Source organism: Perca flavescens, chromosome 1 (assembly GCF_004354835.1).
Source record: "Perca flavescens isolate YP-PL-M2 chromosome 1, PFLA_1.0, whole genome shotgun sequence".
NCBI classification, from domain to species: Eukaryota; Metazoa; Chordata; class Actinopteri; order Perciformes; family Percidae; genus Perca; species Perca flavescens.
In genome coordinates, this window is record NC_041331.1 from 24,018,585 (window position 1) to 24,046,282 (window position 27,698).

At 40.1% G+C, this 27,698-nt stretch overlaps 2 protein-coding genes across 4 annotated transcripts; one reads left to right on the forward strand and one right to left on the reverse strand.

Annotated features, from left to right (window-relative positions):
• Positions 1–299: 299 nt before the first annotated feature.
• Positions 300–4,997, forward strand: dkk3a (dickkopf WNT signaling pathway inhibitor 3a). Its single transcript, XM_028574224.1, has 7 exons — positions 300–531; positions 812–934; positions 1,016–1,075; positions 1,702–1,794; positions 3,077–3,221; positions 3,314–3,470; positions 3,585–4,997. The coding sequence occupies exons 1-7, from the start codon at positions 334–336 to the stop codon at positions 3,670–3,672; spliced, it is 864 nt and encodes a 287-aa protein (XP_028430025.1). The 5' UTR covers positions 300–333; the 3' UTR covers positions 3,673–4,997.
• A 399-nt stretch (positions 4,998–5,396) lies between these two features.
• Positions 5,397–26,999, reverse strand: usp47 (ubiquitin specific peptidase 47). Of its 3 annotated transcripts, XM_028574125.1 has the most exons (29): positions 26,635–26,999; positions 22,067–22,123; positions 20,844–21,038; positions 19,432–19,548; positions 19,127–19,280; positions 18,945–19,041; positions 18,722–18,867; positions 18,501–18,580; positions 16,974–17,123; positions 16,677–16,772; positions 16,445–16,597; positions 15,393–15,551; positions 13,522–13,653; positions 13,236–13,312; positions 13,006–13,061; positions 12,568–12,680; positions 12,353–12,454; positions 12,010–12,217; positions 11,624–11,739; positions 11,353–11,472; positions 10,443–11,256; positions 10,054–10,229; positions 9,885–9,965; positions 9,654–9,769; positions 9,425–9,543; positions 8,545–8,675; positions 7,238–7,285; positions 7,012–7,142; positions 5,397–6,505 (listed from the first exon to the last, which is right to left on the reverse strand). In XM_028574125.1, exons 1-29 carry the CDS (start codon positions 26,677–26,679, stop codon positions 6,331–6,333), a joined length of 4,164 nt encoding a protein of 1,387 aa, XP_028429926.1. In that variant the 5' UTR covers positions 26,680–26,999; the 3' UTR covers positions 5,397–6,330. The 3 variants fall into 3 exon arrangements, with proteins under 3 accessions (XP_028429926.1, XP_028429934.1, XP_028429941.1); XM_028574133.1 differs by lacking the exon at positions 22,067–22,123 and having other exon boundaries at positions 6,331–6,505; positions 26,635–26,998; XM_028574140.1 differs by lacking the exons at positions 22,067–22,123; positions 26,635–26,999 and adding an exon at positions 26,367–26,509 and having other exon boundaries at positions 6,331–6,505.
• Between the last annotated feature and the right edge of the window lie 699 nt (positions 27,000–27,698).

Sequence of the window (27,698 nt, forward strand, 5' to 3'; positions counted from 1 at the left end):
ACTTAGGCTACCTAAAGTGGCAATGCACATTGTTGTGATTTAATGTGTACCCCCCTCCCCCCGGATAAAGTAGGCCTAAGCTTCTGTAAATTGAAGTTACGGTGAAATTGCAATATTTAACTTGAAGTTCAATATTGCAGTTTCACCTTAACAAATGGCAACGTTATGCTTTCTTCCTGCATGTAATATCAACAAACAAAAAATTACATTTTGGAAGTAACTTGCCCAACACTGCCCCTCAGTGACGGAGACCTATCAGCTGTTTGTGTTTCTCAGCATCACTGCCACACCCTTGTCGAGTGCAGCAGCAGCAGCAGCAGCATTAGAAGCAGCATGATGCGAGTCGCCCTGCTAGTTTTGGCTCTCACGGCAGTCTGCAATGGCATCCTCCCTGAGATAGTGGATTTAGGCATCAGTCACATCCTGGAGGATGATTCCTCCCAGAGACAAACGGAGCTGGACCGCACGTTTGTGAAAGTGGAGCAACTGCCAGAGGATCCGCAGAAAAAGCCCGAGGATGCGTTTCACCAAGTATGCAGAGAGTCGCACCTATCAGTCAGCTTTTTTCATTACATAGCATTATTTCACAGCTCACTTCAGAACACAGCCGTTGGTATAAGTTATTGGCTGGTGTTATGGGGATATTTATATAAAAGGACTAAAATTAAAGCACTTCTATCCCTGGTAAGAAATACAGTATAAAAAGCTTAAAGGCAGAGACAGCAGTGGAAGGAGCTAGAATATGGGAGTGACTTCTTAATGCATCGTTTTACTTAAAATCTGTCTCTAGTAATCTCTCCAATTCTTCTAGAGGAACAACGAGAGTGTAAATCTCAGCCCTCACCCCAATAACCTTCCTGCAAGTCATCATCACAATGAAACTGCTTCTGATAAAGTGATTGATAACGAATCTGTCCACCCATCAGCAGAACAGGTAAGTTTATAAAACAAAAGTGAGATAGTGTTGTTTTTGTGTTTGTGAATTAAATTTAACAGATGTCCCACCTTTACACAGGAGACAAACAACATTACCAGAGCCGTCCAGTCCAGTGACCTGGAGAACAATATTGATTATGTAAGTTTATCCTGTTTACCTACAGTACTTGATGCAGCTCAAAAAGAAAATGTGCCTTTTAATCTTTTCATATGACCTTTGACTGCCCAGTTTAAATTTCTCAACATGAAACAGCATGAAAAAGATTGCATAATGTCTGGCAGCAGCACCACAGCCAATGACTTGGCATAATGTCTGCAAATGAATGAATGAAGTGTGCATAAGATGTGCTTTCATGTCTTTATTTAGCTCTAATCGTTATTTGCAAGCACTATGTAAAAATTAAAGTTCAAAGAAATGCTGATATTCAGCTGACCTGTCAAATCAAAATGTTGACTGTACAAAACTGTTGATAAATAAGTGATGACGTGTGCTTTGTGCTTCTGCTGCCTGTGACTGGAATTCACTTTCAGGAATTGCACTTTGGAGAATATACTTTGATGCAAATGTGTATTTAATCCAGAGTTTCTAAGACTGATATATTAACATTTGGCATATTTCACAAAAAACATTGTTTCTATATGTAAGTAGGCCATCAGGAACTCACATAATGTTCTTTAGAACATAAACAATGCTATCCTTATTTCACAAAACTGAATTTTTCAACCAAACCATGGAGTCAGATGTAATCCTTTCTTTCTCTTTAGGGATGCATTGCTGATGAGGACTGTGGGAAGGGCAGGTATTGCCTTTATGACAAGCGCAACTCCAAGTGTCTGCCTTGCAAAGAAATCGATATGGTATGTTAATATACTGTAAGTGACCGCCTGCACTATTTGGGTCAGTTTACTCTATAATGCGCTGTCACACACACACACACACACCCACACACACACACACACACGGCCAGCTAGGGTATCACTTCGTCTGCATTGCAGTGTGTCCACTAAGCTTCACATGAAAGAACAGCATGTGCCAAGGTTAAATAGGAGCTCATCGATCCCGCTGCTCTCTCTCTCTCAGAAAATGTCTAAAACAAAAATAGAGAGTCTTCTCTCTAGAGCAGGGGTCTTCAACGGAGGGGCTGGGGCCCTAGGGGGCCCTCAGAGTCAATGCAGGGGGGCTCCAAATTATTGTTAATTTTTTTCAAAAAAATTAACATAATTCAAATAGCCAATTCAACATATTTTTAGCAAATATAAATCCCCACTGCTTTCTGGCCTATAGGTAAGGTAGTCAATAAGGCCATCCACAGATACAGTTAATCCTAAGGATTCATTGTGCCACATGTATGTGTAACATTAAAACATGATTTATTAAATCATGCCAGCAATTATTAGGCTATTTTAATACCTTAGTATTCTATGCAAAAAAAGTATGTATAAAAGCTTTAGGCCGCCCTACATGTTATTGTAGGCCCAGTTTAATATGCAACTTCATTTTATACAATATTTGTAGTAGGGGGTCCCTGCTCCGTCTCTATTTCAGTTAAAGGGTCCTTGGCTTAAAAAACGTTGAAGACCCCTGCTCTAGAGAGTCACACATTGGGTTTTTTAAGACTCCGTTATTGCTGATTACTGATTCTGTCTTCATTGGATGAACTGGTCTCTGTATAGCAGAGTAAAAAGCAAAGGGATTAATATACTGGCAGTCAGCCACACTAGGGTACAGTGTACATGGATAATAAATACACAGAGGACAGGATCGGTGTCTCGTCAAAAGCCCTGCACTGGAAAACTCTGCATGGAAATAAGCAGAACACTGTTGCAAACGGCAAACAGTGGGTGTGGAGGAACTCACTGCTATTAGAGACCAGTTGACCTGCTGATCTCATTTATATTTAACCAAAAAAAAACACCAGCAGACTTAATGCTTAGAGAATAATTAATGTCATTAATGCTCTGGTGAGTTTCAGCCTTTTTAAACTGAAGGTGCATGCTGTGATCTCATTTCTGTGACCTTTGAGACACCCATATTTCTTTTCATTAGATGAAAAATATCTACTGAAAAGTTTGGCTGTTTACTGACATGTTTAAAATTAAATGTTAGAAACATTAAAAGCAATTTTGTCTATTCTTTCAGTCCTGCACTAAGGATAAGGAGTGCTGTGGTGAGCAGCTGTGTGTATGGGGACAGTGCAGTCTAAATGCAGCCAAAGGAGAGGCTGGCAGCACTTGTCAATACCAGACTGACTGCAGCCCAGACCTCTGCTGTCTTCTCCACAAAGGTAGAGTACAACACACAGTTCAGAGTATGCTGCTTAGTGTTTCTTTACATTCTCTTGCAAAATGTGTCTGTGCGTTTTCTTTGTGTGTTCAGCCCTGCTCTTCCCTGTCTGCTCGGCCAAGCCCATTGAGCGCGAGCGCTGTTTTGGTGCCTCCAACCACCTGTTGGAGCTGTTGTCCTGGGACATTCAGGACAAGGGACCCAGGAAACATTGCCCCTGTGCAGGAGATCTCCACTGCCAGCACCTGGGGTGAGTGCAGTAAATTTACCAGCACAATAAAAAATAAATATTAAAGCTTTACATGCATGTCACTCACCAAATCTTTACCCCCCCCCCCCACTGCGGGGCTCTGCTTTGTGACAGACGAGGGTCCATGTGCCTTAAAGGAGAGGACTCGAGTGAAGAGGACCAGACAGACAGTCTATACTCCGAGATAGACTATATCATCTAGACACAGCGTGATTGGATTCACATTACCTTGTAAACAACTAGAGAGGGGTCTCTATTGACTCCAGAGCTTCGTCACAAAGAACAATAGCACTTTCTGTTTGTGAATATATGTTGACTACTCACCTCACTGTTGTCGCTGCATCACCTACATCTTCAGCTGATGCTAGGGTGAGTAGCAGCACTGCATCATCTTAATAAAGTGAGGCCAAAATAGAACAAAGTCACCACCCAGTTTGCAGTCCCACTGCATTTACTATGCACCAGGTAGAAAAATAACCCAGATACAATCAGGTTTAATGCACTGCACGATCAATAAAACGCGTATCGCAGAAGCAGACAATAATGAATGATGTTTAGGCTTCCAAGACTCCCCTCGACATTACACACATATTCATCTACAGGAAACACTACCATGAGAGGTCAGCAGACTTTGTCAGTCATATTGTCATCTATTTGCATCCTTATACATGTCTGATAAAATCTCAGTTTGTTTAAGAGTAAATCTAATTCTAGCTGCTTTAATATCCTAGTTGTTCGTAAAGCCTTTTCTTCTTCACTTTTCCTTGTTATTCCTGAGAAAATGTTTTGGCAAACCTTGTTGATTGATCCTAGCAATATCTGCTCTGCTCGAAGTACTGTAATGTTTTTGCCAAGATCTAGGCCTCAACATGTTTATGGCACAGAGATGACATGTTTATCACATGCACCACAAGAGGAAACACTGTCCAATATGCTATGTTGTGATTTATTCTATCTATATTGTTTTTATGTACGGTATATATATATATTTATTGTGCTTTTTCTTTCATACATTACATATATTACTTATTTCAAATGTCCACTTTTTGCCTTTCAAGCAGTATCTCTCAACAGCATATCAGAAAATATTAGATGTACGACCAAAACAGTAGCTTATTCGACTAATCTAATTAATCTTGAATTCTTCTATAGTTTATACATGTACATCATTATAAAACTTGGACCGTGTATGAAAATTGAACAAATATCAAAATAAAAAATAAATGGTTTAACTAACCTTTATTTTTGTATACCTAATTAAATATCACTAGCATGTCACTCGATTTCTGTTTGGAGCGATAATCATCTGATGCAAGTTTTCATTTGTCAAAGAGTTTTTACACCTGCATTACATCCAGGCACCATGTGAATGCAAGCAATACCTGATGTATGTGTGAATATAGCTTTTGTACTAGCAACTTGTGCTAGATGTTAATTTACATGCAGCTACAACTGTCAGATATAACCTCTGCACTGTTCTTTAGCACTTGTAACCTGACATGCAGCTTGTACAACTCTTGCCCTAAAAATAAAGTTTATTTTAACACCAAAGCCCCTTTTTCTTAAAAAAAGGTGAGTAGCATGTGTGAGTTAAAGTAAAACATTTTAATTTAAAGACGGAAAACTGCAGTTGTGAAAAAAAAGAAGCATTTTTAATTAATTTCTAAAATCATCTTAAACTATTTTCACACAGGATTTAAATCTCAAAGAAATAAACAACACAGAAACAAACAAAAGATATTGGCGTTTCTACAGTGAATAGCTGGTGGGAGCATCAGGAGCCCAGAGGGGCCGGGATGCTGAGCTTCAGTCCTCAGACCAGTTGCCCCGGCAGACTGAGAAGTCCAGCACGGCTTTCTATACCCTCAGTCTAGCTTGCAGCAGCAGGCAGAAGCGCCAAAAACAACTTCACACTCTCCACCAAAACCCCAGAGAGAGCTCCCTCCCCTCAGTACAACACCACACACACGGATGACATTAGAGATGTACACCCAGTTCACATGGTGAAAAAAAATGTAAAGTCAATACAGACAACAGATGAGTGCCTGGTGCCTCACAGGACCTAACTGCACGATTACATCTGGAGCAAAATAATTTACAACAAAACAAGGAGATTCTTAACTACTTTTTTTTGTTTTGTTTCATTGTACTTTGTATCAAAGGACCAATAGTCTATGAATTATTTAATCTAGTGGAAGTGATGTAACAGTTCACAAATTCTTAGTTGTTGCTTTTTTTTGATTCATCAAATCTTCAAAATGAAGTTGTCAAAGTCACTGAGAGAGTGAGGTCAGGCTAAATAAGTAGTTCTTGGTTGTGTGTGCTGTTGGTTTTAAAAGTATTTAAAGGAAGGTGAGCGATGTAAGATAAGAATGATTTCTGTAATAGAGCAGTGCTCAGGGTGTGTGAGCATAGGGACTCACAAGACAGTCACAGATGAATCAGAATCAACACTATTCCTCAAACAGTAGGAGAAACACACGCAGTGAAAGGATGTGAGGAGACTTAAATAGACAGGATGGATGCTTTCCAGCCCAGTTTCACAGTCCTTACACCTCTGCATCCGTCTCTGGAGCTTTTACGTTCAATTGATTTGTCTATACAGTATTTGATTCTTTTTCTGTATTCAATAGCTTTTGTACTTCCCTTTAAACTTTACAGTACAATACACTATAGTGCACTAGAGGGTTTCTGAGCCAGTCCTGGGGGCTCAGAGTGGAGGGTGAGAGCACATCAGCCTCACAACGCTGCTTGATGTTCAAGTAACTATCAGGCCCGACACTCAGACAAGAGTCCCGTAGCCCGGTGGCTCTGCTGCAGCAGCCAGACGATCCAGATATGAGGAGCGGTGCTCAGTGCTTCAGTCCTGCACCGGGTCCCTGGCAGGGCCTCCGTCCAGGTAGATCTTGAGGGCCTTCTCCTTGCGTGGCGAGTAGCTGACACGGTGGCCAGTCTTGAGCAGGCGGCTGCTCTCCTTCTTAATCAGCTCATTGCGCTCCTCCTCCGACAGCTCCATAGGCTCCTCTGTGCTGTCCCTGCACAAAGACGACAGAAATGTTGATCTCAAGTCACAAATGTTTGAAATCAAATATACTACTGTGGACTTCATCGCCATCTTTTAAGAATTAATGATGGGCTCAACAAAGTGGTATGTGGAGCATTAATTGTGAGGGAAGATAGAAAAAGCAGTTATGCTGCTAATGGAACTGTATTCTGATACCTTTTACTGTGTCAATACATTTCTGCTTTGGTTTACTTTCAAACAAAAAAGTAATTTATTCATTATTATTTGTAATTAATTTATGCTTTAATAATTGAAAAATTTCATTGAGCAATTGTAATAATAATCGTGTACACTGATCCCACACCACCACATTACTTAAAAAAATATATATTGGCACATGCCTAATCCCAAAACATTAAACTCAAATGAATAAATAGAGATATTCATGACAAATTACTGCTTGACCATAGTTCTGTGTGTCTGAGCACTAGAAGAGAAAATGAATCAGTACTTGATTGTGGACTGTAATTGTTTTACCTGTAGAAGACCACAGCTCCGTCGTCACAGATGTACAGAGGCCATACGTTCAGAGTTGACACCTTAGGGTTCCAGTCCAAATCCTGATGGATCTCCAACACAGATATATCACAAGGAAAGGTTCCTCTACCCTGCACAGAACAGACAGGGGGATTCTCAGTCAGAGATGGAATAGATTTGAAGATGAAAATAAGTGTCCTGTGTTGAGGTACTGCATTTCCCATACCTTTGCAAACTCCAGGTTTTCGAGAGGAACATCGCTCATTTCACTAAGCTGCAAACAGAGGAAAGAAATTAGTCACAAAAGGCCAACGGTTGTTACATAGATCAATTGATGATCAAGCTACAGATCTGCAAACTGTAGTTAAAAAGGTGACAAGACACAGAACTACTCATGTAGGCTTTTAATTCATTTATATACTGTACATCTGATACATTGCTTTACATACTGCATGTAGCTTTTGAATTTGCCCCTGGGGAACAATTAAAGCCTTATTGATATAATATCATAATTTATTTATTGATTATAATTTGTATTGTTAACCTGAATCTGCAAAGTAACTAGGTTAGTAACTAAAGCTGTCAGATCAATGTAAGCGATAAGATAAGAAGCCTTTATTTTCATTATATTACAATGAATACAACAAAAAATTACGAGTGTCCCTCTCAGCGGTGTTTAAAAGAAAACTATGTTGCACACATCCACGTATAATATAAAACAAACATTAATTCAGCATTTTTCATAAAAACAAGGGTAGGTAGTTGCTATAATAATATATTGCACAGTTCTTAAAAATATATATATATAATAAAGCACAGGTCAGTAAAATGGACTGTAAAAACACTAATAAAAACGTGAATATGGGTGCAGAGTTATATGTGTGTAGATTTAGAGTCTGGATGGCTTTTGGAAAGAAACCGTTCATTAGTCTGGTGTTCTGATGGAACTGTAGCGTCTCCCTGAGGGCAGGAGATGGTGGCCGAGGAGACAACGGTCTTAACAATGTATTTTTACTCTGGAAAGGTAGCGTCCTGAAGTGAGGGGAGAGGGCAGCTGATGATTTGCAGTGTGGTGTTGATAACACTCTGCAGTGCTTTTTTGTCTGCTGCTGAGCAGCCAGCATACCACACTGTAGTGTAGTAAAAAGTACAGTATTTGCCTCTGAGATGTAGTGGCGTGTGATCCGGGGGAATTTTGGATGGAGCGCAGAACAGATTTTTACAAAGTTGGAGTGCCACCTCATCTCCTAAGTAATGATTTTGCTTACAGTGACAATGATTGGGCATGATCATCTCAATGTGTACAGTTTCAGCAGTGAAACTGAACTGAGACACTGCATCAACCGTTTTTATTATGGAATATAGTTCTATGTTTTTATCTATGGTGTTATTTATTTCCTGCATTTTGCTTACCAATGTTGGTTGACTAGGCTGAGAGCACGGTCATTGTTTTAATGGTTGAACAAATTGAACCTTTTATCAGTTTAAATTATGTGACAAACGTGAAAAGCATCCAGCAGGACACAGACATACCTTCTCCTTGAGTTCTTCTACACTGCTGCTCTCCAGAATAACTTCCTGGAAGGGCCCCAGCTTCATTGCAGCGGGTCTCCATCTCCGGGTCAGGACAGCGAGCTGCGACATGGACTTCATCTTCTCCGGTTCTGAGAAACAGTTCATAACAGACCATAGCACAAGGAAATTATTTCGCCTGGAACTTCACCTACAGAAAGAACATGCTTCTCTGTATTCTGGTACTAGTTTATCTGCTGATATTTGTAGCTTCACGTCATGGGTTTCCAAAAACAGACATAACAATTCCCCAGTGGACAAGAAAGAAAGAAAGAAAGAAACTGACTTTCTGTCTAAATGAAATTCAAGGACTTTTAAGCACCTTTTCAAGCACTATTTATTCATTTTCAGGACTTGAGCTTCCTTGAGTTAGTCTTAAACGGCATAATAATTGTGCATAAAAAAAATATTTGCTGCAGACAGTTACGCACAACCAAACTATCACCTGACAGACAACGCCGAGGGCTCAAATCCCCACAGCGAGTGCTTCTTAAGCTGTCATGGTGACACACAGGAGGACATCCTCCCGTACGGTCATTTCAGGGATTATTAGCTGTAGTTCTGGTAATGCCGCTTTACTTTGATAGTAAGTACTTGTAAAACACGGAGATCTCATTTTACTACGCTAACGTAGCGAGTAGCCCCTGCCTCCACCAGCCAACTCTAATAACATTCAGACGAAGCACCTTGGGATTTTATTCCTCATATATATATATATATATATATATATATATATATATATATATATATATATATATATATATATATATATATATATATATATATATATATATATATATATATATATATATATATATATAAACTGCAGAAAGAGTGTTACCATTGAGAACTTCCAGGAAAACTTCCCAGTTAGAGGAGATGCTGATGTCTTCTTCATAGACATGGTAGTCCAGAAACACCGTTCCTGGGTTCTTCCACGTCTTTTTCCTGAGACGAATGCTAAACACACACACACACACACACACACACACACACACACACACGTAAACACCTACACTTCTTCATCTATTTATTTTTTTTAATAAATGTATACTAACAAAAAGTCTTACCTGTCAATGCTAAGGTCAAGCTTACACTGTTCTTTCAACTGAGGGAGCAGCTCCTCTTTAGACTGTCTGACAGTCATGCCCTTGGCAAACACTGTGTCCACGAGGAACTTGCAGGGCTGGGAAACAGACACACACGCACAAATTGTCATCATTTGTGTTCAGCAAATTAGTCAGGTCATATCGACTACAATTTTCTTGAGCATAGTGACAGAAAAGCCTTTTAGGTCATACCTCTGGTTCATTCACTAGTAGTTGATACACTTTCACTCTGTATTCACCCTTTTTCAGTGCTCTTCCTAGACGAATAGTTATCTATGGGAATATAAAAAATGTACAAGTCAAGTCCCACTCAAACAAAACTACAAAATCCTGACAAATCAATTCTAAATCTGATCCTGACCTTGTTATCATCAGAGAACGATGAGAGCGTTTCGTTGAGCCGTACACTCTCAAACTCCTGGTTGTTGGCGTACACCCGAAACACCTTGAACTGGGTGGAGGTGACACCCACGTAGGGCTCCAGGTTCTGTTTAAATGCTGCTAATGTTATTCTCTTGTCTACGTGAACCACTAAACCTGAAAGGGATCACAAGAAACAACAATTAAACATTCGGTCAGATTGAACACAGATGAACACGTTTCATTTGCACAATATTGTCAATGCTAGTTCAATCAAGTTCTGCAAGAAAGTCATTGTAGTCATTGCCTCTTGATATGTAATTTGAACAAATTGCCCTTACTTAAGGAGGATTAACCCTTTAAACTGCATCATAAATAGAAGGTTCGTACATTTTTGTGTTTCCGACGAGGAGTCATCCTGAGAACAAGGCTCTGCTCTGAAGTACAGGTACTGAGCCTCTGCCTTGCTCTTCCCATTGTCGTCGTACTCGCTGTCTGTTCCAGAGTCTTCTTCAGCAGTGTCCCAGGTCTCTTTTTTGCCCTCATGGGCTTTGGAGCGACGGCTACTTGTGATGCTGTGCGAGTCCAAGCCATTGGCCAGCTGTATGGGCCCGCTGTCTGCATTGCAGAGTGTGTCACTGCTGTGGCTGGAGCTCAGGATGTCGCTGTCCACTGAGCTGGTGCTGCGGTCATTGTTCACCTCAGAGTCTGAGCGCTCCTCACAGGCAAAGTGGTTCTCAGGGTCAGAGGAGGCGCTGCTGCTGCCCCCCGCTGTGGCCCTGATCCGGTTCTCTAACTCTCTGTTGTCTGCAGCCACACAGAGTGAAGAGTTTGAGTCAGCCTCCTGGGTTGGGCTTTCAATATGTTCAAAGTCACTGGTTTCAGAGCTTTTCTGGCTGTCACTGGGGCTGGAGCCTTGCTGCTGTTGCTGCTGCTGCTCCAGCAACAGATTCTTTAACTTTTCTGGGCTCTCCTCGAGGATTGCCTCTACAGATTTCCTGTTACCTTTTGAACCCTCAAGGGGCACATCACAGTCACCTCCTACGTTTTGGCAAAGAGTTCTGTTGGCCAAGGTACCAGGAGACTGCTCAGGCAGTAAGACTAACAGCCGGATCGTATTTCCGTGACGATCCAACAGTTTCCACAAGACTGAGTCAGTAAAAGCAACCTGATGATCGGTCGACTCAGAGCTCTCTACAAAAACCTGATAAAAAACAAAATAAGTTCAAGTAGATTTTCACAGCAACACACATGGACACATGGAAGCACAAAAGTGAGAATTAAAAGAAAATGTAGGGACCTTGTTACTCCTGAAGAACCCCTCAGCTTTCAGTGTCTTGTTTGGAACATACAGGAGCCGCAGGTCATTATAGCAGCGCTCCAGGACCACGCGCATGGTTTCGGCAGATAGCCCTGTAGCCTGGGAAGAGACACACACATAAGGCTTTGGTCTGACAGACTGATCACATTCATACGGCTAATGCACACAACTTATTTTATACAATTTCCGGTGTTTAAAAGTTTAGAAAGGAAGAGGAGATGCAGTTAAGAAACCGAGCAGAGTAGGAAACCTGTGCAATAAGCTGTTTGAATTCAGTGATGGTCTGGTTCAAGTATGCCCGAACACTGATTGGAGAGGCGATGGTCTCACTCTTTAGATCCACAACATGGACCTTCACCATTACCTCTGTAGAAAGTCAGAAACACACACCCAAACAAAAACATGATATTCATTTGATTGGTATTTGACCATCTACATCCATCATTGGTGTGTACAGTCCATTTGCTCACAACTATCAACGTTTGTCTGCATTAAGTGGAGACTACATAGTCATGACTCTGCTTCATGGGCTTTAATCATACATTTTATTTTATTTTTTTTAAAGTAACTGCACACAATTAGGGACAACCCTTGTAAAACAAGATGAGTATGACTCAACAGAAGCAGGCTACTGACCTCCAGGTTTGTAAGGCTGGAACGCTTGCTCTGGTTTGCGGGTCTCAAGCAGCAGGTCAAACATATATGAGGACTTGACTCCTCCCAGCAGCAGGCCCATCGGTGTGTCCTCCTCCCCTTCATAAGAGCGCTCCAGGTACTCGTGGAACTCATCGTACTTTACCAGGCGGCAGCAGTCCAGAGACACCAATCCCTCCAGCTCCATCAGCTGAGGCACAGAAGACACAGTGGTACTACACAATAATGCAAATAATACTTTTTACTCTTACATTTAACAATCAAAGGTCAGAGGAAGAAATGTATTGTTTAGCTATGTTGTTGGAAAATTAATAAACCAACAAACCTTGTAGGCCATTTCTGTTGCTTCTCTGAGAGTTTTGTCCTTGTGTACTTCTAGCTTGCTCTCCATCATCAGCTTTACAGGATGCACGCAGAAAAGCTTAATCTGGAGGTAAAAATAATAGTTAAACTTGCTTTAAAAGAGAAGCAACGCGTCAACTGGTCCTCAATCAGAAGCAAAACAATACATCTTGAACAGATCCAAAAAGGACCATGTACCTTGCAAGTGTTGCGCTCAATCTCCCTCTGTCGCTTTTCCTGCTCTTCAGACTCTTTCTCCTTCTGAACCAAACTCTTTATGTGCTCTGGGAAGTCTTCTGCAGCTAAATACTCTGCAGACGGAACAGACGGGGTACACATTAAAACTGCATACTAATTCTAAGACCAGCACAGTCAAGGCAACCCTAGTAATAGAAACATTAAGATTAACATCTGCATATGCCTGCCACACTGAAGGGATGTAGTGGTGTTGTTTCTACTGGTGTGGGGCACATTACAGGACAATATCTCAAGTGCCAGGACTGGAAAAATAGTCACTTAAATTAACATAATAGCACTGTATGATCACAATGCCTCTAACAAGTTTCTTACACTACCATTAAGGCAAAATAAATTTTGGCATTACCTACAGCAGATTGGATTTAATTAATTTCTTACTTGCATTCCTCGAGGGATCTTTCAATCTATAAATAAGCATATATGCATTTGTAGAGCTGTAGGGAGAAAAGGATGTCATTAATACATGTAGTGGAATATATATATATATAAATAGAGAAAATATAGTTCTGTCAGACCTAAGAGAAGCTGATTCATGCTTCAACAGAAACATGAAAGAAAATGAACAAAGAATGAACATGAACCCTCTTGACTTTGATATGACAACTCACCTTGCAAAGGCACTGGAATAATAGCCTCTGCTCCCTGAGGACCCGCCATGTGTCTTCCTGATATCATCTTGGGTGATCTGCCCAACAGAAATGCACAGAAACGTACTGAATCATTCAACGGATACGACCATGTTAATGATAACTACAATGTTAAAATGACACTGACATTGTTTGCTTAGTTTAGTACACACTGATGACTAACACTGATATAGTCTGGTGAGTCTTTCTGACCGACATTTGAAGTGCTGTAAGAGGACAAAACAGGTTACGAAGGGCTGAGGCTGACCTTGCTAACGTGCTGATCATTAAAACTGTACCACTGGCCATCACTGTAGGATTTGATGCAGGCGTAGTAGTGGCCACCTGCAGCGCTCCCAGAATGGACCATGACGGAGAACAGCTCAAAGGTCAGTAAACTCTGAGAATAGACAGAGAAAATCTTATTGTTCACATAAAAACAACAGCCAAGCTTTGGTTTGTTGATGCTCAACATGCAGGATTAACTGATGCTGACAACAGGGACATCTACTAATGATACCACAGTTGCAATAGCAAGATATAAGCTGAATATATGCTTTATTTGCAGAGCTACAGTCACATCAAATAAGCAACACTGACTGTACAAATGAAGAAAGCATGCACAGCAGGGAGATACAGCTCATAATTCAATTTTATGAAACAAAAACACCATGACCTGTGTCTGGCTGGGTCATCATCTGGAAAGTGCAGTGCACATTATGAATGAAAGACAGACATTTCATGTAACAAGGAGAGGGAAGTAATGCATGACTTGGCAATTATTTGTTAATTATGCATTATTATGTTTTTTATTTTTATTACATCTTCATGAATTTTTTACACACTAACACTTTAAAATGTATTTTTTAGTTTGTACGTCTACATTTGCGTATGTACTTTGGTTGTGGGTTTTATATAAGCCGCTACAGGTTTCTACCACACACTTCCATGTATTTTTGTATTTCTTTAATGTAATTTGTTTTTTTTATGTTCTGTGAAACAAATAAACCAAAATCAAACTTGTCAGCTTTGTCAGTTGCTCAAAAACATTTCCAGGAGCCTCCCCCATCACTACAATATTGCCACAGCAACTACAGATGGGAGACATTGTAAAGGAAACACCAACAGAGAGGCACGAAGGGCTTTTAGTAGAGCTTCGCTGCTCTCGGAAACTCTACTGAGGAAATTTAAATAAATAATTTGGAGTTTTGATAATGGTGGTGGTATAAAACGGTGATCCACAATCTGTTGAAGTGTGTTGAGACCTGGTGCCTAAGTCCTTGCCTCAGCGATTCACATCATTTTCATACTCAAGCATTTACCAACCCCTTATGTCCAGTATGAAAGCATCTCTATCTATCAGGTTCTTTTTTAATTTTATTTGTATAGGTCATATGTAGGAATGACCTGGTAGCAGGTAACCGCTATTTCATTTTTAGCTGTTGTAGACCACCGCTTTCACTGGCTAAAATGACAAACGTTCCCGGCTGTATGGTATTTTACCTGTCACTAAATAACGTTATTCTGTGAGTAACTTGATGGAAGGCCAAAATAAAACCTGGCTGTAATCAGGCTTGTGTGCTCTCTGCAACCAGTGTCTGTAGTCGGCCAAAGACTTTTAGAAGGTGAAAGAAGCATCACTCTGAAGCAACTCTGTAACAACTCGAGTGGACTGAGTGTTTCTGTGGTCCCAACAAATCAAAAAAAACAAAAACAAATCCAACAGCGTGATACGTCTTCTCTCTAGGCTGATCATGTCACATCAGTTTGAGGGGTCTCATTCTCCAAATTAAACTTTCAATAACTTAAGCTTATCAACTTTCTAGTTTTTCATCAGGATGTTTAGTATCTGGGTCAAGAAAACTTAAAAGAATAAGGTGAGCCGAATTTAGAAGGCTTTGCCTGTTATTTCAATGGGTCAGATACATATTTAAATCAACCTTTAGGAAAATATAATTACTTAAAATCTGAATCTGTATCTGCAGATACTCAATGTTAAAGGACTCGGATCGGGGCCCAAAAACTTGATCGGGACATCTCTAGTTATATACACTTTCACACACTATTCAAAAACCAAGGATATTAACAACAACAATACACAAATATCTACTGTATTTAGCAAGTGGTCAAGAGGATTACCTTTGGCTTCAACACCCTCTCTGTGCTGCCGGTGCTGTCCAAGCAGATGCCCTCATCCACACAATCATCGGTGGAAAAGTCGTTGCTCATCTGGTCGCTGTGGCAACTGCCTTCATTCTCTGCTCCACTATCAGTGCAGCTCTCTGTCTGAGGTGACTTCTACAGAGGCGGTCATTTCAAAAACAATCATTGAGAGGGGTTAAAATGTGTCACATACTCTAGCTCCAGGTGTATTCTTTTTACTTGATCAAATTAAAAACAGACACCCGGTGTTGTTGTTATGGCCTAAAAAGGCGTTTGTACATTTATCTTGCCCTAGTGTTTTGTCATATTAATGAACACAGAAGCACTATAATATTCACACACACACACACACACACACACACACACCCAGGGGTATCACATGTCACTACTAGATGTATTGGTATTAAGAGGGTATAAATATTTCCCCAGCGGGAGGTAACCAGCATGGGATACATTCCTGGACAGAACACTGTAGCGGATTTACCCGGAACACCCAATGGATTACACAAGATTACGACTGAAAATGTTTTGCTTTTTAAAAGATATCATCTGGAAATGTCACAGTGAAGTTGACCTTTGGGATATAAAATGTCATCACTTCATTATTTTGTCCCGTTAGACATTTTTTGTGAAATGTTGTCATAATTATAGTAGGAAATCTTGAGTTATGGCCAAAAACTTTAACAAAAAATGTTTTGTGAGGTCCCAGTGACCTTGACCTTTGACCTCCAAAGTCTATTTAGTACATCTGAGTCCAAGTGGACGTTTGTGCCAACCAGGGGGGTCCCGTGGTATCGCGTTCATGAGAGTGGGGACGGACGGACAACCTAAAACCATAACACCTCTGGCCATGACTCTCGTGAAGGCATAAAAACATAACCACAGCTTATGTCGTGTTATTGAGGTTTTTTTTTTTTTTTTTTTTTTTTTTTATTAAGCCACAAAACATTCACTACTCTGAAGATGTATTAATCTAACGTAAAATCAGAAATAGTGGTGGAAACAGGTAATGCCATTTCTGCTCTCACCTCATCTTCCACATCGATAAATGGACTCATGTCGAGCTCATCAGGGAAAGTCATGCGGTCGTTAAGCTTGATGCGATGCATAGTGGTGTAGTCAAAATCAAACCGCTTCAGCTGTAGTGTCAGCAGGTAGGGTAAGTGCAGAAATCTCAGACCCTGTGTAGAGAGGAATTGGGCGGGTCAATAGCAGAACACTGTCTTCACTGAACACGACTCACGTTTTCAGTGTGCTCACCTTCCGGGCGTCACATTTCTTCTTGCAGCGTTCACAGAAGTACTGGTTGGGCCCGTCAAGAGTTTCTGGTTGAATGAATGCCTGCAGAGCCTCTTCCTGTAGTAGAAAACATTGTTTCAGGTTCGTTTAGATGGAGGCAAAAATACTAAATGGTCATAAACTGTATTAAAATAAGCTGCCAGTACCGAAATTAAAGGCAGTCTTGATGTAGTTGTGACTGATTGTTAAAGGTTATTTTAAATCTTTGCTGCCAATGTATAAATGTTTTAAGGAATGGAATGTGGAGAGAAAACACACCACACTGCTGTAGGCCTGGCTGGCTCCAAAGGGTCTGATTACAAGAGGGATGTCCAGGTAAGTATCAATCCTCCAGCTCTCATAGCCACACTCCAGACAACGGACATAATCCTTCAGCTTCCCCTGGTACAGCTGGTTGATCAGGTCAGCCTGAGGATATGAGGCATGACAGTCAGGCAATCTCAGCCATTTTTCACTTGTAACAATACAGCATCTGTTTGAGCTACAAAATGTTCTCTCCCTGCTACATTTGCTCCCTAAAAAGGAGGCACCATTGTGCAATTATTCCTGTGTGTCACCACCTGCCATCCAAAACAGTTGGATGGGTTAAAAATAGATACAATAAATACATTAAAAACAACTCTGAATGTATTGCCCCACTAGTGGTAAGAATCTAAGAATAGTAAAGTTTTGTCTAGGAATGCACCGATGCATCGGGATTCCAATGTCCGCCCCATTTACTGTCATTGGCCCATCGGAAAATAAGGTGACATGCACGGATGGCAGTAGCCCATGTTTATCTATTTTGCGCTGCGTTAATTGGCCTGACTCATACAACAGTAGCCTACCCAGCTGCAAAAAAGAACAGTCCTGTGACATTTCAAGTGTATAACGATTTCCGGCAAGTAATAAAAAACGGAGAGATGACGTGGAGGCCAAGAGAGCACAGACAGCGTAGCTTAGCGGCCGGTAGCATGCAGCTTAAGACATGGCCACTGCCTGAGTCGGAGATGACGGAGAAACAACAGAAAATCCTCCTGCTTCCCTGAAGTCACCTGTGTAGCAACATTTTGCCTTCCCCGTGAGTGAGTTATGGAAACAAACAACAAAGCAGGTGCCTTCAGGTACATTCGCTAATGGTAGGGAATTTCTGCTCATTCACAGTCATGGTGATGAAGATGGTTCAGTATTTCTTTATAATTGTTGTGCTGGCACAAAAAAAAAAACATTGGCATCGGTATCAACATCAGCCAAATGAAAATTCTACACATTGGTATCAGTATCGGCTGAGAAATTTGCAATCGGTGCATCCCTAGTTTTGTCAAAAGGACGAAAATTACATGTTAAAAAATTCATAAGGGACTACTGTACTGTGAGTGTTTTAGGACATCTCAGACTCAGTTCATCAGGCTCAGCTCTATGATGATCCATTGGTCTAAGTAATGAAGTGAAATGTAAGTGTTATTTATTCAACAATTCTATTACCAGTTACCATACACTGTAAACGTAACTGTGCTGTAATGTATCCATTATAGTAGTTTGTTATTTTTTTCATGGGGCTCAATCACATGCAGTTATTCTGTGCTAACCAGGAGCTCGTGTGTACAGACCACATGGCTGTAAATACGCACATTGGATTAAGTGTTTGCAGTTTATAATTCACTCCTGAGATAAAAAACAGCTAACCCTGGGGCTTACTGGCCCATTTCACTTTCCACACAGTAGCTCTTTTGTTTCCATTGGAGAGGGGTGGGGTGGTGGGGGGTTGTTGTCATAAGTCTAGGAAAACTTCTTGCTTTCTTCTACCTGCTCTGTCTGCTTCCACTTCTGCTCCAGGGCATCAAACATGACCCTGCATAGCTCCTGGACGTCATGCTGCTGCCAAGCTAAAAAAGAAATGCACAAAAGGTGTAATTGAGTGTACAGATGCAGAGGCACATGGTCTCTCCTTTCACACACACAAAAAAAAAAAAAAAAAAAAAAGACAGGCCATGTGAGTCTAGCCACAGCAGAGTACAAATGCTCACCTTCGCTGCTGTCCCAGCCAAAGCTGCGCGTCACATCAGTGGTCTCGATCGCCCGTTTCTTACTAGTCTGCAGCAGAACAAACAGCCTTTGCAGCTGGTAGGGTATACTGGTGACTGGATCCTCTTCAGTCTCCTCAAACTCCCAGCTGAAGTTGGACAGAAGTTATAAAAGAATTTTAAAAGTTGTACTTCGCAAGTAAAACTTCAGAAGGACTTTCCTTACTTGTAGAGTGCATTTCTGAACTCCGGGGTCATGAACAGCGTTTGTAGAAGACTGTTCAAATAGCAGGTCATAGCTTGGTTGACCAAGCCCACGTAACCTACAGTGGTGGGGAGAACAAGAGACAAGATGTAAGAGGATACCTGATTTGTATGTAAGGTGACAAATAGGTAAAAAAAACTCACCCGTATCAGATTTGTTGAGGATGGATGAGTAGGAGTAAGACGGACTGCTGTAGTCACCACTGCAGCCTGCAGCGCCGTCTCTCGGTAGGGGCCCGATTATCCGCTCCTGGGAACTGTCATCCAGCCCACTGCTGTCTGCTGTTCCCGACTCATCCTGCGCACATAAACATACAACAAGCAACCTTTTAATAACACTTTTACAACTTTAGTTTCCAAAACCAATCTCACTGTACTAGACCTAACAGTAAAAACAAATATTTTATTAGGAAATCAGCAACTAATTTTGATAATCTTGTACCACTCACCGATGCAATCTGGGGCTGCTCTCCATCTTTGTCTGTGAGCTGGAGGAAATTCCTCTTCCCGCCAGGCTCAAACCCAGAATCTGAGAGGGACATCTCACTGCTGTGGTCCAGTGGCACCTAAAGGGAGGCAGAGTTAAAACAAAAATCCCATGAAAAACAACAATCCCTGGAAAATGTAGACAGCCACATTCAAAACGTCTACAAAATGGATGAGCTCACAAGAAGACTTAGATTCTCCCCGATATCATTTTCAGCAAATCCTCTGTATTGACGCGTACAATGAAAGTAGCTTGAAGCCAACATGTGAGCAATGCTATGTAGCAAAAGACTTTCTGTCTTTCTCCCAGACGTGCTGAGGACAAGCAAGCAAAGTGCTGCAGTGGAAACATACAGTGGCTTAATCCACTGCCCTAATCAGTGAGATAACAACAGACACAGCACTGGGCTTTGGCCTGGGTCAGCAGCAGGATTAGCTTGTGCTCATTTAAGAAAAGGGAGTGGTACATACACAAATATAGAAAACACTGAGGGAGCACATTAGGAATGCATTCATTCATATAAGAGTGCTCTCTCTTAGCAACACCATTCGTACACACTTTGTTTTCTTTGTAGCAGAAAACAATGGTATGGCAAAATCCATTTTTGAACGCTGATAGCATGAATCAAAGATTATCTGCTGGCGCTGTCTGGGTTTCATACATATCTCGACCAATCAGCTTCACTGAGGCCATGATATGGTGACACAGCCCTCTTAATGAAGAAGTGGTAGGGGCTATGAATCTAACAAGACTTTGTCCGTCTGCCATTTGGTACTGGCCAGGTAGTGTACGGTGTGTTTACTAGTGCAGCTTTAACCATCTCTTTACTGATACTTTGCCGATTTTCAACCAGCTTTGTATCATAACAGTGTGGGTAGTATGTGTAAAATAACTAGAGTAAACTCCCCCCCATAGAACTACAGACTGTCCTTGCACATACGGGCACAAAGAGTATAGAACCAGATCAAGAGAGAGACGCTCTCTCTGAAACTCCAAAAGACCAAACTCCGATTAAAACTAGACCGTGTCAAATATAAACCAAGATTCTGTTACTTTACTGCCTGCGTCTCTCCTAAAATGTTTTCAGAAACATATTTTAGTGCACTGTTCGGCAGTAATACGAGAGGGACACCTACAGAGTGCAAACTTCAAATTTTCAACACACAATCAAGCTAATAAACAGCCTTTTGCACGCCTGCTCCGTGACATTTTAAAACCCTGAAATGCAATTTTTGCCGAGACTCAACCTTTTGATCACTAAACTTCAGCCTACAACCCATTTCAGAACCATAACTACACAGAGATTCGAAGATGTATGTGGAAAACCATTATCACATGTTGGCAGAAACAAAAGTGATTCATGAATTTCCTAACCATGTCGGGCGTATTTCCCCAAGCAAGGTCAAAAGTGGCTTTCACATATCCAGCTTTGCGGGCAACATCTTCATATAGTTTGCAGAGGGTGGTTGAAGCAGGCAGGTTGAGGGTCAGCCTCTCATTGACCGTCTTTGCACTGGTGATATCCTGAATGATACACAGCACTCTGGGCTCCTCAGCTGCATTTTGGATCTGCAAATCAACCAGAACAGGGAAAACATAAACATGACATATTGGCTACATTTTCATTCTGTATTTTGTGTTTTATGCACCATGTGCTGGTGAAAGGCTAAGCGTTAGAATCAACAGTTAGGAAGGCTGTGCAACAAATATCAGAAACACGCCAGTACACAAAAGAAAAATACCACCTCGTGTCATGCCTCAGTACTGATCGATTTCTGAAAAAGATACAGCTGGATATAGAGGTGTGATACATTAATAATTTTTAATTTAAAGTGAAATGTGTCAAAGCATCAAAAAAGAAAATATCAGAAGCTGGATACGAATACTTGATTACATTTGTAATATTGTTTACTTATTCTTTGATCAGTTAGTTACAATTAAATGAAAATGGTAACAATTTCAGATTTTATTTATTTTTACAAAAAAAATTAACATTTTGCAAAAAAAAAAAATTTTAAGAAAAAAATGCTTCTAGTCCTAAAAAATAAGGTATTCAAAAAAGCCTCATTTTGGTATCTGTATTGATGGGGATTACATTTTTATTTATTTTTTTATTTACATTGAATACTGACCTAGGCTATTGAAAAACTGTCCCACACACTAATCTTGTGTACTTTTCTTCTTGATCAGATACTGCCTAATTTAAATACTGTACTGTTGTAATAACATAATGTTAAACACTGTTATATTTGAGAAGTCTGGCCTAATTTTAGACAACATGTTATTGTTCAATGAAGTAAGGAACAAAAAAACTATCCCTTTGGTATCAGAACCAAAACTCAAGTACTGTATTGGTATGTTGATATGGGCATTTCAATTTCAAATAATATGATTATAGTTTTTTTGTTTTACAGAACACAACTTCCAGTATGTCACTGCAGTGGTGATTATTACATTGCATGTCTCTTATGTTTGATGAAGCTGTTTGTGAGGCTGACTCCAGATAAAGAATGTTATCACGATGCTGCTACATCTACAGTACTTTATTTAATGTCATGCTTTTTCTCCCTCCCACACCACACACAAGGCAAGGCTACCTGAGAAATCTTCTTCATCTCATCAAAAATATTCTGTCTGCAACTCCAAAACACACCCTAATGATATATGAGATAGTTAGGGTAAAGAACAACATAAAACAAACACAACAAGGAAATAAGTTGTAAAACATGCCTGTCTAATTACCCTTAAAAAACACATTTAGGCTAAATTAGGCTGATTTGTCGGCCTACACCTATCACTGTTTGGCTGGGAAAAAGCAACCTCTCACCCAATGAAGGGTTCATAATTACAGGAATATAGTTATTCCTGTTTTTGCAACCTCTCTTTGAGGTTTGTGATCTTGGCAAAATGTGACAGGTCCTATAAAGTAGCTGCAGCTGACAACACACAAGTGTATTATGAGATTAAAGGTTATTTTTACCGTGCATATAATCACAAGGTGCCGACATAAAACCACATGTACTGCAAAGCACAGACAGTATTTCTTTACAGCTGCAACGGATTCTAAATGGCACAAAAATAATGACAGGCTTTAATGTTGTAAAATATCAGCTTCCATGAAATCTTAATTTACCAAAATGTAACCTAACTACAACTGCACATGACACGCACACAAAAGCATAAAAGAACAGAGATGCAGGTAGTGAAATTAACTAAGCCAATATTCTAATTAAAATACAATTTATTGTTAGTGGCACATTTTTAAACTTAACCCGACACTGTGCTAAGCAGTGGTGGATGAGGTATTCAGATCCTTTACTTAAAGTGCTCATATTATGCTCATTTTCAGGTTCATAATTGTATTTAGAGGTTATATCAGAATAAGTTTACATGGTTTAATTTTCAAAAAACATTTTTGATGTACTGCACATTGCAGCAGCTCCTCTTTTCACCCTGTGTGTTGAGCTCTCCATTTTGGCTACAGAGTGAGGCATCTTACTTCTATTCCATCTTTGTTGGGAGTCGCACATGTGCAGTAGCTAGGTAAGGACTACTACCCAGTCAGAAGCAGAGTATGAGGGCGTGCCACACTAGCAGCTAGGCGAGCATTATAACATGTGTTACAAAGTGACGCACGTTCTGTACGGAAGTAAAGGCTGGACTACAATAGAGCTGTTTGGAGCAGTTTGTGAACAGTGTTTTCTGTTGGAGATGGTAAGTCCCTTTGGGGTGGACTTTGGGCTTTTTCACTTTGTAAACCTATCACATGCACAAAAAAGATTTAACAAAATAAAGGAAAGGGAAAAAGCTTAATATGAGCACTTTAAATAAAAGTACTAATACCACACGGTAGAAATACTCTGTTACCAGTAAAAGTCCTGCATTGAAAATGTTAGTTAAGTAAACATGTGTAAATATCATCAGGAAAATGTACTTAAAGTATTAAAAATAAAAAAGTACTCGATGCAGAAGACTCCTCACATTTTAGAAACTGTGTGAAAGTGTTTAATCGGCTAATCATTTCAGCTGTACTTGTAGGCCTGTATATTGTTGGATAGTTTAATTCATACCAACGCATCATGTTTGATAAACTACATGTTACAATCTTCATTTGTAAAGTAACCAGTAACTAAAGCTGTCAGATTAATATATAGTGGAGTAAAAAGTACATTTCTCTCTGAAATGTAGCGGAGTAGAAGTAGAAAGTGGCATGAAAAGAAAAGACTCAAGTACCTCAACAAGTATTAAAGTACAGTACTTGAGTAAATGTACTTAGTTACATTCCAGCAATGTAACAAGCCATCAATTTGGATGAACTACAGTATCCAAAAAATGGTTTTGGTGATGGCGACTGTAAAAACTACTAAGGAGGTTTTATTTAGCTTCTTACAGCTAGATTGTGTAAGAATTTCTCCCGTCTAGCGGTGAAATTGTATACAACAACCAACTGAATATTACTTTCTAGCCCTTCCCATTCCAAGCGCATTTTAACTCCTACGGTGGCCGAACCCAAAATTAGCTCTTAGTATCTCCATCGTTTACACGCAGCTGTTCCAGCCACTCCAATATTAACTTTGGTCTTGTTGCTTTGCCTGTCGCGTTGTCGTTTTAATTCTCTTTTTCGCTTCCCTGGCGAGTAATCTCCCCCTTGCATTCGTGATGGTGCCACTGAGCTTAAAAACGCGAAAAGCGGAGGTATGTCCCTCTTTGGCTAATGTATTTTAAAGATGGCGGCCGTCATTCGAGCGACTCGCTGTTATGTATTCTGAATGATTCTGAATGGCAGATTCTATGCATGTTTGTGTGAGTGTGATTATATGACTGGGATTATTAACTGGGCGCCTTGCCTCACAAGTGTTTCATGGAATCAACTCGGAGCTCTGATTGTCATCTGGTATCCCACACCACCGCACTCATCAACTTTCAACACCAAACTGCAACTTAAATCACCACACTTGAGCTCATGTGTTTTTCCACAACATTAGTCAATAATTTGTAACCTCACCATCAATTTCAGCAACAGAACTAAAGTATTGGAAGTGATATTTAACTAGGTTTTATGTTTCTGTCCTACCAGCATGTCTACAGAGCTAAAGAATAGTCTGAAGTATATTGACGGCCAGCTGATTAATTAACTTGTTTGAGAAAAAAACAAAAAAACTTAAAAAGGTACAGTAGATAAAACTAACTTTGTTATATTTGCTTGCTGAAACTGACCCTATGTTCGAGAACTACATGAAGCAGGTAAAAAAAAAAAAAAATCTGGCTCCTCTGGCACCACCTACAGCCTGTAGTGCGATTTGCAAAAATCCTGTTCAGATGCACCAATCATGGCCAAGGGGGTGTCTAACTGTGTCCTTTCAACTTCTAAGTCCTGGATTTTCACAATCCTACCTACAACACCTTTAACAGCAACAAACCTATTTCCTCCTTACAAGCTTGAGCCATCAGTCTTTAAAATAATGGCTTGTCCTGCAGTTTTATTAGATTAGATCAATTAGTAGATAAAGGCTAAAGCCCGGCCGATATTAGGCATTTTCCAAACTATCGGTATCGGCATTTATACTGGCCGATAAATTAATATTTAAACGGACAGAACACCCTTCAACCATGTTATGAGTGTTGGGTTGCATAGTTTATCCACCAGAGGGCACTGTTGGCAACACTCATGTTTAACCCTTTAAGTTTCATAGGTTATGTTTGTATTTTTATACATTTCATTTATCAGAACTTTAATATATTTTGATGTTCCTCTGTTCTGTTGTGACAATAAAAACAAACTGCATTATCATATTATATATAATGATATCGGATTTTTAAATCACCAAATATTTGTATCGATATAGGTCTTAAAAATCCTTTATCGGTCGGGCCCTACTAAAGGCTACACTACTACTATGAAACCTATTGAAAATTCAAGAGTGGGCAGTGCTGCATCAGAGAATCCCATTTTCCCACCAGCCCTAATGTCAACGTGTACGTCCTATGCTTGACGTATGACTCGGCAGCTGACGTAAATGCAGCCAAGGTGCTATAAAACAAAACACTCTTAATCAAACACTGGGACTTCAGGTTACCCTATAAATATACGTAAATATGACTGCCATGCCAATAGTACCCTCTAGGACGTTTTTGTTAAAATCCACTCTTAAAACTGAGCCAACATGTCAGCATACAAATTACCATTAATGGTGTTTACAGAAGCTGTAAAGCCGATTCATTTTCTACTTCGACAATATAGTGCCATCGTAGAGTAATAGATTGTTTCATGTTACGCAAGGATCATATTGTACGTCGGCAGCTAACCACCGAGTCAAACATGGCAGGATAAACTAGCAGAAGTAACATTGTGACAAATGAGTTAAAAATAGGAAAGGCGAACATTTTTTATTATAACCAATATTGACGCTGACGTGGTATTACACGAAATAAAAATAACGTTAGCTAGTCAAATCCGCTAACATTAGCGTTAGCTTGCAAATGTGACAAGCTAACGTTCAAAGTAAAGCCACAAATTATATTCAAAACAATTTGCAAACACGGACAAGAAGGAATCAAAGTAACGTTATGCATCATTATAAAGCTAGCATTAGGGGTAGCTAAACGTTGCTTCAACACTGTCAGCTAGGTTCATCGATGTAGCTTTTTGCATTTGATTTAGCAACTTCAAAAACATCTAACGTTAGATTAGCTTGAGTTGTTGCCATTAACCAGAATTCAAAAGCTAACGTTAGCTAATGTTACTTGTGGCTAACTACTGTTGACAACTGTCTTTGTTTTGGGGGATACCATAATGTCAACCGCAACATTTTAAACGCTCAGGAGTTTTCGATGTTCAAAAGGCCACATTCGAAGGCTAGATAACTTAATGATAATTGTGTTAAAGCTTTAACTGACCGTCATTAACTCACTTTGTCTGAGATGCAGTGAAACTAGCCGCTAACCGATGTTAGCTAGCGTTATAACGTTAGTTAGCCGTGTCATGATAGGCCGTCCAAGTGTTAGCAGCTGAGAGATAGCCTCTGAATGATACACCAAGATCGCAAACTCCGAAAGTGGTGCAAAACTTTTCCCATTATTAATGAGCATGGTCTACAAGGGTGACAGCTAACGTCCAGAGCCTGAGTCTCCAACCTGGGAAGCAGGGTACGCGATATAACCTCACCTCTTTGGGTACGAACTGGTTCTCCTGGCTAGGCACCATTTCCATTTGTGCGACAGTTTAGACAAGAAGCATCTATCCGGACAGGGATGTCAGCGAAACAACTTTGCAGCGGTAAACACAAACATGATTTGTGTCCTGTTTGTTGTAAGTTTGGATGCTTGGATAACAAAAATAAACTTGCCAGAACTTGTGTGCTTATCAAAGAGATCGCAACACTCTCGTTACACTACCCAAGCACAAAGTGCCCTGCTATACATGGAGAAAAATGGCCGGTGTTTTACTCCGCGAGAGCTTTGGCGTCACATTCCATCCAGACAAGCGTGCGTGATGTGTGCGGACAGGATGACGTCTGTGTGTGTGCGTGTGTGTGCGTGTATGTGTGTGTTTAATTGTTGTTAAAGGGACACAAAGATGACAGAAACACGTAAACACGGCGTTATATGGGTTAGCTTTTGTGAGAGGAGTGCTGCGGGTCAGCTGTGGGTCAGTTCGGCAATGCTTTCAATTTAACAATGCACTGTTTTCAATCCCATCACACAGCAATGCTGATAGATTAAACTACATGGTTTCATGAAACTGTCACCTGATGACCACGTTCTGATTTAAAGATTTAGAACACACACACACATACAGTGTAAATTAGGGCTGTCAATCGATTACAATATTTAATCGATTAATTGCACATTTTTATCTGTTCTAAATGTACAAAATTAATAAATTAATAAAAAAATAAATAAATACAGTTTCTTACTACTTTAAAGTCTCTATCCACAACACTTTAAAGCTAGTTCACCTGTTACTCTCGTTATTTCCTTCTTCCATATGTGCCAGGAGTTCAGTTTTCATTAAAACAAAATTATGACTGCATGCCAAATTAATTCAGAGCACACAAGGCCATATGACCGGTTGCTGACAAGTAGAGCTGGGCGATATGGAGAAAATCAAATATTATGATATTTTTTACCAAATACATCGATGTCGATATTGCATCGCTATTGTAGGGTTGACTATTGGTGCTTTCAAAAAATAATAACACAATGAGAGTTTTGATAATCATAAGTAAT

Coding starts and splice junctions, on each gene's coding strand:
- dkk3a (XM_028574224.1), top strand. CDS start 334: ATGATGCGAGTCGCCCTGCTAGTTTTGGCTCTCACGGCAGTCTGCAAT. Junction 532..811: donor CCGAGGATGCGTTTCACCAA/GTATGCAGAGAG, acceptor CAATTCTTCTAG/AGGAACAACGAGAGTGTAAA. Junction 935..1,015: donor TCCACCCATCAGCAGAACAG/GTAAGTTTATAA, acceptor ACCTTTACACAG/GAGACAAACAACATTACCAG.
- usp47 (XM_028574125.1), bottom strand. CDS start 26,679: ATGGAAATGGTGCCTAGCCAGGAGAACCAGTTCGTACCCAAAGAG. Junction 19,042..19,126: donor CCTCAACAAATCTGATACGG/GTGAGTTTTTTT, acceptor CCACCACTGTAG/GTTACGTGGGCTTGGTCAAC. Junction 6,506..7,011: donor GGAGCTGTGGTCTTCTACAG/GTAAAACAATTA, acceptor GTCTTTGTGCAG/GGACAGCACAGAGGAGCCTA.